This window comes from Euleptes europaea, chromosome 2, assembly GCF_029931775.1.
Source record: "Euleptes europaea isolate rEulEur1 chromosome 2, rEulEur1.hap1, whole genome shotgun sequence".
Classification (NCBI taxonomy): Eukaryota; Metazoa; Chordata; class Lepidosauria; order Squamata; family Sphaerodactylidae; genus Euleptes; species Euleptes europaea.
The window spans coordinates 103,225,849-103,237,418 of NC_079313.1; the positions used below are offsets into that span (position 1 = coordinate 103,225,849).

The 11,570-nt window shown below is 42.0% G+C and overlaps 1 protein-coding gene across 2 annotated transcripts in view; it reads left to right on the top strand.

Annotated features, from left to right (window-relative positions):
* LZTR1 (leucine zipper like post translational regulator 1) overlaps positions 1 to 11,170 on the top strand; it is a 36,238-nt gene extending 25,068 nt beyond the window's left edge. Inside the window, exons 17-20 of one of the 2 annotated variants that reach the window (XM_056867493.1) lie at positions 950 to 1,099; positions 2,067 to 2,172; positions 6,835 to 6,915; positions 10,998 to 11,170. In XM_056867493.1, coding sequence (XP_056723471.1) covers positions 950 to 1,099; positions 2,067 to 2,172; positions 6,835 to 6,915; positions 10,998 to 11,114 — 454 coding nt within the window. In that variant the 3' untranslated portion in view covers positions 11,115 to 11,170. Of the gene's footprint in view, positions 1 to 949; positions 1,100 to 2,066; positions 2,173 to 6,834; positions 6,989 to 10,997 lie in introns of both variants that reach the window. The other variant, XM_056867494.1, reaches the window with a different exon arrangement.
* Positions 11,171 to 11,570: the final 400 nt, after the last annotated feature.

An 11,570-nucleotide genomic window follows, 5' to 3' on the forward strand; every position in this document is an offset into this window, starting at 1 on the left:
TCCATGCACGTCCCATGGATCCCCAGCGTAGCCTTTGGGGGGGGGGGGGTCAAAGGAGGCCCGTCACTGATTTTCACCAGTACAAAAGCTGGTTGCGTGCAAGCATACATAATTATTAAATAACAATGGCTATTTAAACAAACAAGAATTACTGCAATGACACTAACGTTAACAGTTTATTGTACAAGATGCAATATGCTAAATCAGTGAATTTCAGTTCCAGGGTTGTGACCCTCAGGATGTTTGAGGAGCTCTGCCAGCTGGCCCCTATAGAGGTGCAATATTTTGCCTCTTTCTTGAAGGGCATGCTTGCTACGTCATATGCTTAGAGAAGAAGTGTGGCACACCTGCCTCTCTTAGCACACACACTAGTAGCCGAATGGTACCTGGGTCACTCAGCAGTAGGAAGGATTTTTTTTTAAGCTCAGGTAGATTCAGACTTCCCCGCTTTCAAAAGTTCTCCTTTGCCTTCTCTGCTTCCTCCCTGGCCCAATTGCCCCACCCCTACCCCCATCGCTCAGTCCTCCAGTGCTACACATGGATTTGCTGGATGGTGCACCCCATTGGTGAGGTCTTGTTTTACCTCTTTTCTGTCACATGCCTGTAATGTCGTTTGCTTGCCATATTTCCCATGCTCCAACCTGGGCATTAAAGGCAAGTTCAGAGTCAGGAAAGTTAGCAGAATACTGCAAAAAGGACACTTTGCTCCAAAATATTTATTAAAACATGGCGGTTGAGAAATTTGAATCCTGGCTAATTAATTTTATGAGTTTTTAAAAATGCCCTTAGAAATGCCCTGGTAGCTGTACCATGCTTCTCTGTCTTCTCTGCTTGTTAGATAACAAATGTGCAATGCAGTTATGTGAGAGCTGGACTCATGTAGAAAATCCAATTGATCATTACTACTTACCATGTTTCCTCTTGTATCTCCACATTTGTATTTTCCCAGTTACTTTGAAGCCATGTTCCGCTCCTTTATGCCAGAAGATGGGCAAGTTAATATTTCTATAGGAGAAATGGTTCCAAGCAAACAAGCATTTGAGTCGATGGTACGATATATTTATTATGGTGAAGTGAACATGCCTCCTGAAGATTCCCTGTATCCTTTATCTAGTCTGTGTAAAAATACACTGGTAGCATTTCCAGTTCACTTTTCTCAGGTATAAGGGTACAAAATCACATGCTACTTAGGTGAGTCAATCATTTTTTGGCAATTAGTCTATTATTCATCCAGTCTAAGGGCTTGGTGAGCGTAAAAGAGTTTGTGGGAAAGGGGTATCTCTACTTATTCAAGGAGAAATAACAAAGTATTGAGAGACCATGTTTTGTGAATTCAAAAAGCTCACATGCATTTTCCCTCTAATCTCAGTTTATACAAGCCAAGACTGGAGATTCATGTGTTGCTTGCTGTATTAGTTTTCCCCTTAAGAAAATACTCGGAGGAGCTTTTCTTTCCCAAGGTATTTTGCCTGCGTATTTGTCTGGTTCTGGTTTTCTGTCCTGGGCCAAAGCTGTTCAGACAGACAAACGGAGGGTTGGCTCATTTCCACCAGCACAAGAAGCCTTCCTGTAGCAGTCCAGCAGTTTCCCTCTTATTGCAGTCACTTGTATTTTGTCCACCTGGGTCCCTCAACCATCAGCATTGCTCACAGATGGCTGCTGGGCCAGCTTCTTCAGTGCCTTCCACTGTTGGAGCATAGGATCCGACCCTGTACTGCTTAGGAATCGACATGTTGCTAACTTACCCAGAGAACGGATCATCTTCAAGGACATTGTGTTTGTTTGTTTTGCTTACAATGTCTTTTTCCAGAATTTTTGAGTTCACAGAAAATTAGGCAACAGCTGCTGCATATAAAGCACGGTTGAAGCAGCAGCGGTGTGTATGGCCCAAATCCAAAGAAAACTTTCAAGGAGGCAGCCAGCTGCAATTATAATGAGAATACATTAGAGAGAAAGCAGACAGAGGTCAAATCTCTGTTCATCCTTATTGCCATTCCATTTATGTTTATGGTACCTTTGTTCCTCACAACTTGAAACATGAATTCTCTTTAACTGGCTTTTCTTAGCTACCTCTTTGCTGCCCCTTATTATTATGGATTCTACAATAATCGTCTGCAAGCGTATTGTAAGCAGAACCTGGAAATGAATGTTACTGTGGAAAATGTGCTCCAGGTAATTGTTACCACCGAATCAGTTTAGAACTAATTATAATTAGTCCCCTAAATGATTTTTTTGCTATGGGAAATAGTCAATTTAAAAGCCCATAAATTTTTGTCTAGAAGGTTTATAAAGATTAGTTCACGTTCCCTTACAAAACATTATGGCTGGAGGAAGTCAGTGCACTCCTTCCTATTAAAAATTGTGTCTTAAGCCCCTGTGAAATCATTTGTATCTAAGGAAACATACTTTGCTGTAAATGTAAAAGTATGCTACAAAATTGGTTCTCTGAAGATGCCGGCCACAGCCGCTGGCGAAACGTCAGGAAAGAAAATACCAAGACCACGGTTACACAGCCCGGATAACCTACGAGAACCAATGAACTCTGACCGTGAAAGCCTTTGACAATATGCTACAAAATACTCATACCTGTTTTTTTTGGGGGGGGGGGTTGAGATACTGTTACTTCTAAAGATGTAGCAGAATCTTCAAATTAAGAACAAATATATATCACATGAGATGATATATTAGGGAAATCTCCAAAATCATGAGGGTGCTTTCAAAAATGTTGACACTTCCCCTGTACCACAAAAGACAAAGGAAAGGAGTGATCTTGTGAATTTAGAATTTTATTTTTCTTCTTTGTGGTGGCTCTGCCTTCATACCATTGGGTTCCATGCCTGCTCAAAGTCTTGATTCAGAACATTCTAGAGTTACTCTTTTAGGTGTGAAATCTTCCAGTCCAAACCCATGTGCCAGCACACATGCACAGGGGGGAGTTGCAGTTTCATAGTTGGTTCTCTTTTGTCTACTGCAGTAGTAGCATCTCTCTCCCCCACTCCCCCGCCCCGTGAAGTGGGAATTTTACTTTTGTTGAGTCATGCACCTTTGGTGTAGAGGCCCACCTTCAAAAGATGTTGCCAGTATTGTAGAAAATTATCCTTCACAAACAGCCATGATTGGTGTATCCTCTGGCATGGCAAAGAACTCAGGGATGAGATTTGCATCCATTGCTGGAATTTCACCAACAGGCAATGCTATGACAGAGGCACTGGCAATATTTTCAACCAAACTTGCCCGCTCATTGTCGGCACTCCTAATCCAGTTTCTGACACTGGAACCATCCACCTTGACCATTTTTGCCACTTCAGGTTCAGACTTGACCAGGCCACTGAAACAGAAGTATTGAGCCCAATCCCAACTTTCATGGAAGAGGAAGAAACTCAAGGAGAATCACAAGATGTTCCGTTGATTTTACCCTTTTCAGAAGGACAAGTGTATAAAACCGTATAGAATCAGTTTCTAGAGTCCTCTTCTTGATCACATCCATCCTGTGAGTAGCTGTGCCTGTTAGGTCTTCCAGGACAGCTCCTTCATCAACTCATGTGTTGTTGTTGTTGTTAAAAAAATGTGCCCAGGTGCACATGTGCAGAACATAAGAAAAACCATGCTGGATCAGACCAAGTTCCATCAAGTCCAGCAGTCTGTTCACACAGTGGCCAACCAGGTGCCTCTAGGAAGCCCACAAACAAGACAACTGCAGCAGCATTATCCTGCCTGTGTTCCAAAGCACCTAATATAATAGGCATGCTCCTCTGATCCTGGAGAGACCAGGTATGCCTCATGACTAGTAGCCATGAATAGCCCTCTCCTCCATGAACATGCCCACTCCCCTCTTAAAGCCTTCCAAATTGTTAGCCATCACCACCTCTTGGGGCAAGGAGTTCCACAATTTAACTATGTATTGAGTGAAGATCCACTCTCTCCACATCATGCATACTTTTATAGACCTCTATCATGTCTCCCCTTAAGTGCCTTCTTTCCAAGCTAAACAGCCCTAAGCGTGTTAACCACTCCTCATAGGGCAGTTGCTCTAGTCCCCTGATGATTTTGGTTGCCCTTTTTGGCACCTTCTCAAGCTCTGCAATATCCCTTTTTAGGTGTTTTGACCAGAACTGTACACAATATTCCAAGTGTAGTCTCACCATAGATTTGTACAAGGGCAGTATGATAGCAGCAGTTTTATTCTCTATTCTTTGTCTAATTATGGCCAGTATGGAATTTGCCTTTTTCACAGCAGCTGCACACTGGGTTGACATCTTCATCGAGCTATCCACTACCACCCCAAGATCCCTTTCTTGGTCTGTCGCTGCCGGCGGGAGATCCCATCAGTGTATATGTGAAGTTGGGATTTTTGCCCCAATATACATCACTTTACACTTGTTCACATTGAATCTCATTTGCCATTTTGTTGCCCATTCCTCCAGTTTGAAGAGATCCTTTTGGAGCTCTTCACAGTCCAATTTTGTTTTAACCACCCTAAATAATTTAGTGTCATCTACAAACGTGGCCACCTCGCTGTTCATCCCCAACTTTGGGTCATTGATGAACAGGTTGAAAAGCACCGGTCCCAACACAGATCCCTGAGGGACGCTACTGCTCACATCCCTCCATTGTGAGAACTGACCATTGATTCCTCCTCTCTGCTTCCTATTTTTCAGCCAGTTCTCAATTCATAGGAGGACGTCCTCTTATCCCATGACTATAAAGTTTGCTTTGGAGTCTTTGGTGGGGGACTTTGTCAAAAGCCTTTTGGAAATCCTTTTTGCATCTGTGCATCTGTTAGATCACCTCTACCACTGCAGTATGCTGCTGATGGTTGGACCCATATGTCAGTTCCATCTGCTATTGTTTCTCAGCCTGTTCAAAACTGTAATCTGTGGAAGCAAGTACAGTGCTTCCTTCAATACTGATCCCATCTTCATCCACTTCAGCACTGTCTGTGCCTCCTTTGCCAGCTTCTAAAGGGCTGCTGTCGGCTAAGTAGCACAGCCCAGAACTGGCTCTTCCACGTTGTTAGGACAGTTCCTGCTTCTTTGATCAATCAGAGGATGGAGTTGATAGTTCTTGGGATTCCAAGAAGTCAGACAAACTATTGGACTCTTCTTCCAGCCAATTGGTATTTGATACCAAGCCTCCATCCTCTTCTATTAGAGATTACAGAATATTAAAATAATGCAAACAACAAACTAAGGCATAAACAACGCATAAAGTGAATTATAAAGGTAGAACACTATGCAGTAAAAGCAAGATGATACCTACAGTAACCATTGCAGTAGGCTACCAATCTGTTCCCCTTATAAAAGTACCCTCCTGAACTGTTCCATTCTGCTAAATTCTAATCTCTTTATGAAAATGCCTTGCTGAACGTATCTGTTCTGCACATTCTGTGGAATGATAGAAGTGTGGGACCCTTCCTGGCCTCCCCAGGCAGGCCATTCCACAACGTGTGAGCCACCACAGAGAATGTGTGCGCATGGGCAGTTGCCAATCTTATCCATCTCCAGTGTGACACCTTCAGAAGGCTTTAGTCAGATGAGCGAAGCTGTCACCACAGAGCATAGGAGGAGAGGCGGTCCTGCAGGTATATGGGTCCAAGGTAGCAAAGGGCTTTCTTGTTGGTAACCAGTACCCTGAATTGAACATGATAACTGATCAGTAAACAATGGAGTAAATGCAGAATGAGTGTGACCTACATGCTCCACGTACTACCCAGTAGTAACCGGGCTGCAGCGTTCTGTACCAACTGGAGTTCCCAACTTTAAGGGCACATCCATGTACTACTTTTTCAAAAGAAGATGGATGGAAGTATGAGGGTTGGGTGGAGGGGGTTATTCATCCTTCTGCACATGCATGGAACCTTTCATACGCCCAAAGGGACTACTTGATTCCTTTAATCATACTTGAAGAATATAAAGAAAACCCTGATGGATCAGACCACCCTGTTTCCAGTACTGGTCCACCAGCAGGGTATAAAGGGCCACCTTCCACTGCAATCTCTGCATTGTTGTCACTGGGTTGACTGGTTTTCAGAAGTCTACCCCACATCTGAACGTTCGTATTCCATCTAAGTATTATGACTAATCATGGTTGAAAATCCCAAGAATTTGTCTCATCATCTTTCAAAGCCGCCCAAGCCAGGCAGCATCATGATACCTTGTGCCAGCTATGCCCTTGGTTTGATTTTAATAAATGTAGGGTAGCACTTTGTTTCTTCTGACACAAGTCTTTAACTTTCTTGGCTCCATTATCTCCTTGAACCATCATTGCTGAGGTTCTCTCATGTTCTCAGAACTATGGCACTCTCACAAAACTACCTCTAAATATATAGCATGGGCTAGCTCCCATCACTGTAGTTTCCTATACTGATTCCCTTACAAGAAATTAACTTCTAAGTAGTAAACTGTGTAATGTATTATATAACATGATGTATTTGTAACATGATGACCACACATGTAAATTGTTGTATAGATGGTCCATACAAGCAGAGAAAGCATAGCCAACCTTGGAGGGATGTTTCACACATCTTACAGGATAAATTCAGGTTTGCCAGTGATGCACGTAAAACTTTTATGGAGGTATATACCTAAAATGAACACTGCATGAAGAGACCTGTCGAAGAGTCAGGTCTTTCCTCTGCATTGGTCTAGAGCTATTAAACATCCTAAAAGATTAGGAGTTTCCCCAAATATTTTCTAACAAGGAACATAAAATTAAAACAAATGCAGAGTGGTGCATAATCCATGCTTCCAATTCAGCACACTAGTCTTCAAAGCCTGTTCCTATGGATGTTAAGTTTTTAACCAGTTAAAACGTACACATCTTGTTGTGTTTCAGATTTTAGAGGCAGCTGACAAGACCCAGGCTCTGGATATGAAGAGACATTGCCTGTATATCATTGTTCACCAATTCACCAAGGTTGGTTGGATGTTTTCTGGGGTTCTGGGCATCTGCTGTCCCCTTTCACTGCCATGGCTGAAAACAGCTTAAGGTAGCCCTCCATTTCATTCTTGTTCCACCCTTTGGACTGTATGCTATGCTTTATAACCTGCCTTTAATACTAATAGCGTTGATGACACTTTTTTTAGTATTTCTGTTGCCTTTCAGTTTCTTCAGTGACTATTACCTATTCGGAGGTTTTCTTTTAAATATTAATGTTATATGTACCATGATAAGGTGATGTGTCTGTATATTTATTAGTAATGTACCATATAACATTTCTCCTATAGTAGGATATAAATAAAACATATCTTTCTGTTCAGATGGTAAATTTGGTAATACTAATATTGCCTAAGATCCAAAGAACAGTATAAGTCCAAGAAAAACAAGTCTAAAGCCTCCTCAAACAGCAGTTCTCCCCATATTCCATTGCATGGAGAAGAGTCATGCGGTCCTTGAAAAAATGGAAAAATTTAATTATACCTTCACAAGCTCATTTTGCAAAACTAGTTAGGTAAACAAAGATGTAAAACTTTTAAAACAAAAAGAATAATTTAGAAGTGCCCCTTCCGCATTCAATCCACCATACCTTGGTTCTGATTGGATTGGCCGGCACATATGTGTCACCAAGAAAACTCTCCTTTGTCCGCAAAGCAGTTTTGCACTTTAAAAAAATCATTCCAACAAATGATTAGCTTAACATATGGCTATCACATACAAAGCCCTTCATGGCCTTGGCCTCTATTATTTACGGTACCCCCTCTCTCCCTATGCTCTACCATGACAACTTTGCTCAAGTCTAGGTGCCTACCTGCAGATGGGCAAAATCAACAACTGCCTGTACATGCGCTTTCTCTGTTGTGGCTCCTGCCTTGTGGAATGGCCTGCCCAAGGAAATTTCCCACTCTCCTGACCTTCCACAGACTATGCAAAACTAAACTATTCAAGAGGGCTTTTCTGCACAAATAATAGGGTTGCACTGCACCAAGTGGTTTTACAAAGTTGCTTGGATAAACAATTGACAGTGGTCTATACTGCAGTGTTTAGCTTATTGTAAATAGGATCCTATTTATGTAATGTCTGTACCACTTAATGTGTCATGTGAATACTATGCTATGCTTCAGTTCTTTCTGTTGTTCCAGACTTCTAAAATCCTAATGCATTGGTTACTGAATGTCCCATTTTGTGATTGTTCTGGCTCACTATGTATAATCCGCCTTAAATCCCTGTGAGAAAGGCGAATTATATATAACATAGGTTCTTGTAGGTTATCCAGGCTGTGTGACCGTGGTCTTGGTATTTTCTTTCCTGACGTTTTGCCAGCAGCTGTGGCAGGCATCTTCAGAGGAGTAACACGGAAGGACAGTGTCTCTCAGTGTCAAGTGTGTAGGAAGAGTAATATATAGTCAGAAGGGGGTTGGGTTTGAGCTGAGTCATTGTCCTGCAAAGCATTAAAGGTAATGTGCTAATCATTGTCCTGTAAGTGTCAAGATAATGTGCTAATGAGGGTGTGGTATGTTAATGTTGAACGTTGTATCCTGAAGTGATCTGTTAACATACCACACCCTCATTAGCACATTATCTTGATACTTACAAGACAATGATTAGCACATTACCTTTAATGCTTTGCAGGACAATGACTCAGCTCAAACCCAACCCCCTTCTGACTATATATTACTCTTCCTACACACTTGACACTGAGAGACACTGTCCTTCCGTGTTACTCCTCTGAAGATGCCTGCCACAGCTGCTGGCAAAACGTCAGGAAAGAAAATACCAAGACCACGGTCACACAGCCTGGATAACCTACAAGAACCAATGAATTCTGACCGTGAAAGCCTTCGACAATATATATAACATAAATAAATACACACACATGGTGTTTGAAAAGTAAAAAAGTAGACTGGACAGCCTGCCTTACCATAGTAGGGAATGTCTGAGTGAACTAGTGTTTGATTTGTTGACATGTACCTAATTTCAGTTGCCTGCTCCCACTAAGGGGTGCCATGAAGGCACGGGCGCCAAACACTGGCATAAGAGCAAGATACTGCTCCCCACAAAATGGATGCCTCTCAGAGAGTTTTGGGATCCATCTTGTGTGTCAAAGCCTGGGGAGGAAGGCTATATTTCTGAGAATATGCCAATAAAGGTCATTTGATTTGATTTGCCTGGGCAAGGAGGCAGTTGGCCGCTGAACTTTTCCCCTGGCCCTAAGGTGTGCCTGGTTGGCCAATAGGGCTAGCTCATCCCCATTGTATCACCCTAATCTGCGCTCTGAGCAGACCATTACTCATCCTATCCCACCAATCAATCAGTATTCAATCAGTATTCAAGAGAATAGTCCAGGCATTCTCTTGTGTCCTGATGACTCATCAAGCCTCTTGTACTTTATTGTTGGAACTCTGAAAAAGCAATCAATTCTTTGTCTCTGGCTTTCCTGCCAACTTACCTCATACCGCCTCAGGACCCATTTTGTGGCATCAACATTGGTCCTTTGGCCATCCATAGTATGTGTGTGTGTTCTGGATCTGCGCACACACACACACCCCATTTGCATGTCGGCTCTTTCCTTTGCTTCTGGTAACGCTGATCATTTTCCTCTTCAGTGCTGCTTTCCCTCGACATCCCTTCAAGACCGGTAACTATCACCCATCCCTGAAACCCTATTCAACTTCCACCCTTTTCTCTTACTCAGCTCTTGCATTGCTCTACTATTCTTATTCTTTAATAACACTAATTTTAATTGTACAACTGCCTGCTCATATGAGAGTTTTCACCAAAGGACGTGGTATACATATATTATTGATCCCAGTTACCCCCTCTCACTCTCTGCCTCCAGCTAATTCCCCCAACTAAAGTGGAGACTGCTACTTAGGCTGACAGAATCAGTGTTTTTGCATAGTTGTTGAGTCACCCACTGAGTCGTTTTAAAAAAATACCAGATCTATCATACAATGCTGCCATATTCTGAGTCAGACCAGCCAGCTCAGTATTGTCTTTTCCAACGAGCAGCAACTCTCCTGGGTGTCCAGCAGAGAAAAGTATTTCTCAGCACTAGTTACTGATACTTCAACTGAAGATGCCAGGGATTGAACCTAGGACCCTCTTCATGCCAGGCATGTGATCTGCCATTGTACAGCAGCATATCAACATCTTAACTCTTCAAATCCTGACCATTGTCTTTGAGTCATCTACATTTTTACAGTGTTACAAAATACAATTAAACTTATCAAATTAACTATCAAAATCAAGGAATTTTTAAATTGTTGTTCATTTAAACCTGAATGCATTTACTGTTTTAAAGAGGGCCTTTGTTGATCCCAAGTGAAAACTTTGTGCTTCTTGGAAAACTATCCCAGAATTTAAGATTTCCCATAATGCTTAGTAATGTTACATGTACCATTTTTTTGTGAGTGAGTTAAAGTGTACCATTTTAAAACAAAGTGCTTGGGTTGGTTCTAGCAAAACTAAGCAAAATAGCTTCTTTGTACAAATGGAGTGCAGTGAAGCTGAAGGAGGAATGCATTACAAAGCTTGTTCAAGTGCTTTTACATGTATTTTAGGCATGACTATACTTGCAGCCTCCAGTTAGATAATTCATCATCATTCTAGTTTTGGCTAGTCTGAAAGCACTAGTTTGGAGAGTTTTATTTTAATGGACTATGCAAATAAGCATTTGCTCTAACTTTTTTTCTTTAAAACTTTGCTCAGTAGCTTATGCCCTGACCTGGATGGCCCAGGCTAGCCTGATCTCGTCAGATCTCAGAAGCTAAGCAGGGTCGCCCCTGGTTAGGATTTGGATGGGAGACCACCAAGGAATGCCAGGGTTGCTGTGCAGAGGAAGGCACTGGCAAACCACCTCTGTTACTCTGTTGCCATGAAAACCCCCAAAAGGGGTCGCCATAAGTCGGCTGCGACTTGATGGCACTTCACACACACACACACACACACAGTAGCTTATACCATTAAAATAATGCCTTATTATCTGTAAATAGATTTATTCTGTGTCTTTCAGACATGAGTTGGAGTGATAACCAGATTTCCCCCACTTTTCTTTGAAGGTCTCCAAGTTGCCAAATCTTCGATTCCTCAGTCAGCCTCTCCTTCTTGACATCATAGAATCATTAGCAAATCACATATCAGACAAGCAATGTGCAGAGCTTGGCTCGGATATCTGAGGATTCCTGCATTCTACATATTTCTCTTCAAGAGGTTGTACTGTTCCTTATGTGTATTGTCATAATTTGTCTAGCTTGTTGCCTTTCCACGTTGACCAGATGAGAATTTCCTCAACAGTCAAACCCATGGTCCAGTAAAATAATGCCCTGAAAACTTCAGAATGTGCTGGGAAACTTCCTAATCTTCTATAGAGAGAATTGAACTTGAATCTGACGTCTCAGTTGCAAAGAAGAGAGGTGACAGTTTCCACTTGCCTTTTAATATCAAGCAGGCCAACATGTACATTATGCCAGATGAATATTGAAAAAAACCACTTCGTTACTCAGATTGTCTCCAAATCTGCACCACCAGGAGATGTGATAAACTTTGTTCGCTTTCTGATCAGTACTTTTCTTCTGCCTCACATGATCCCTGTTAACCATGAAGGTGGGGCTAAGAGATGGTCTCAGCGACTG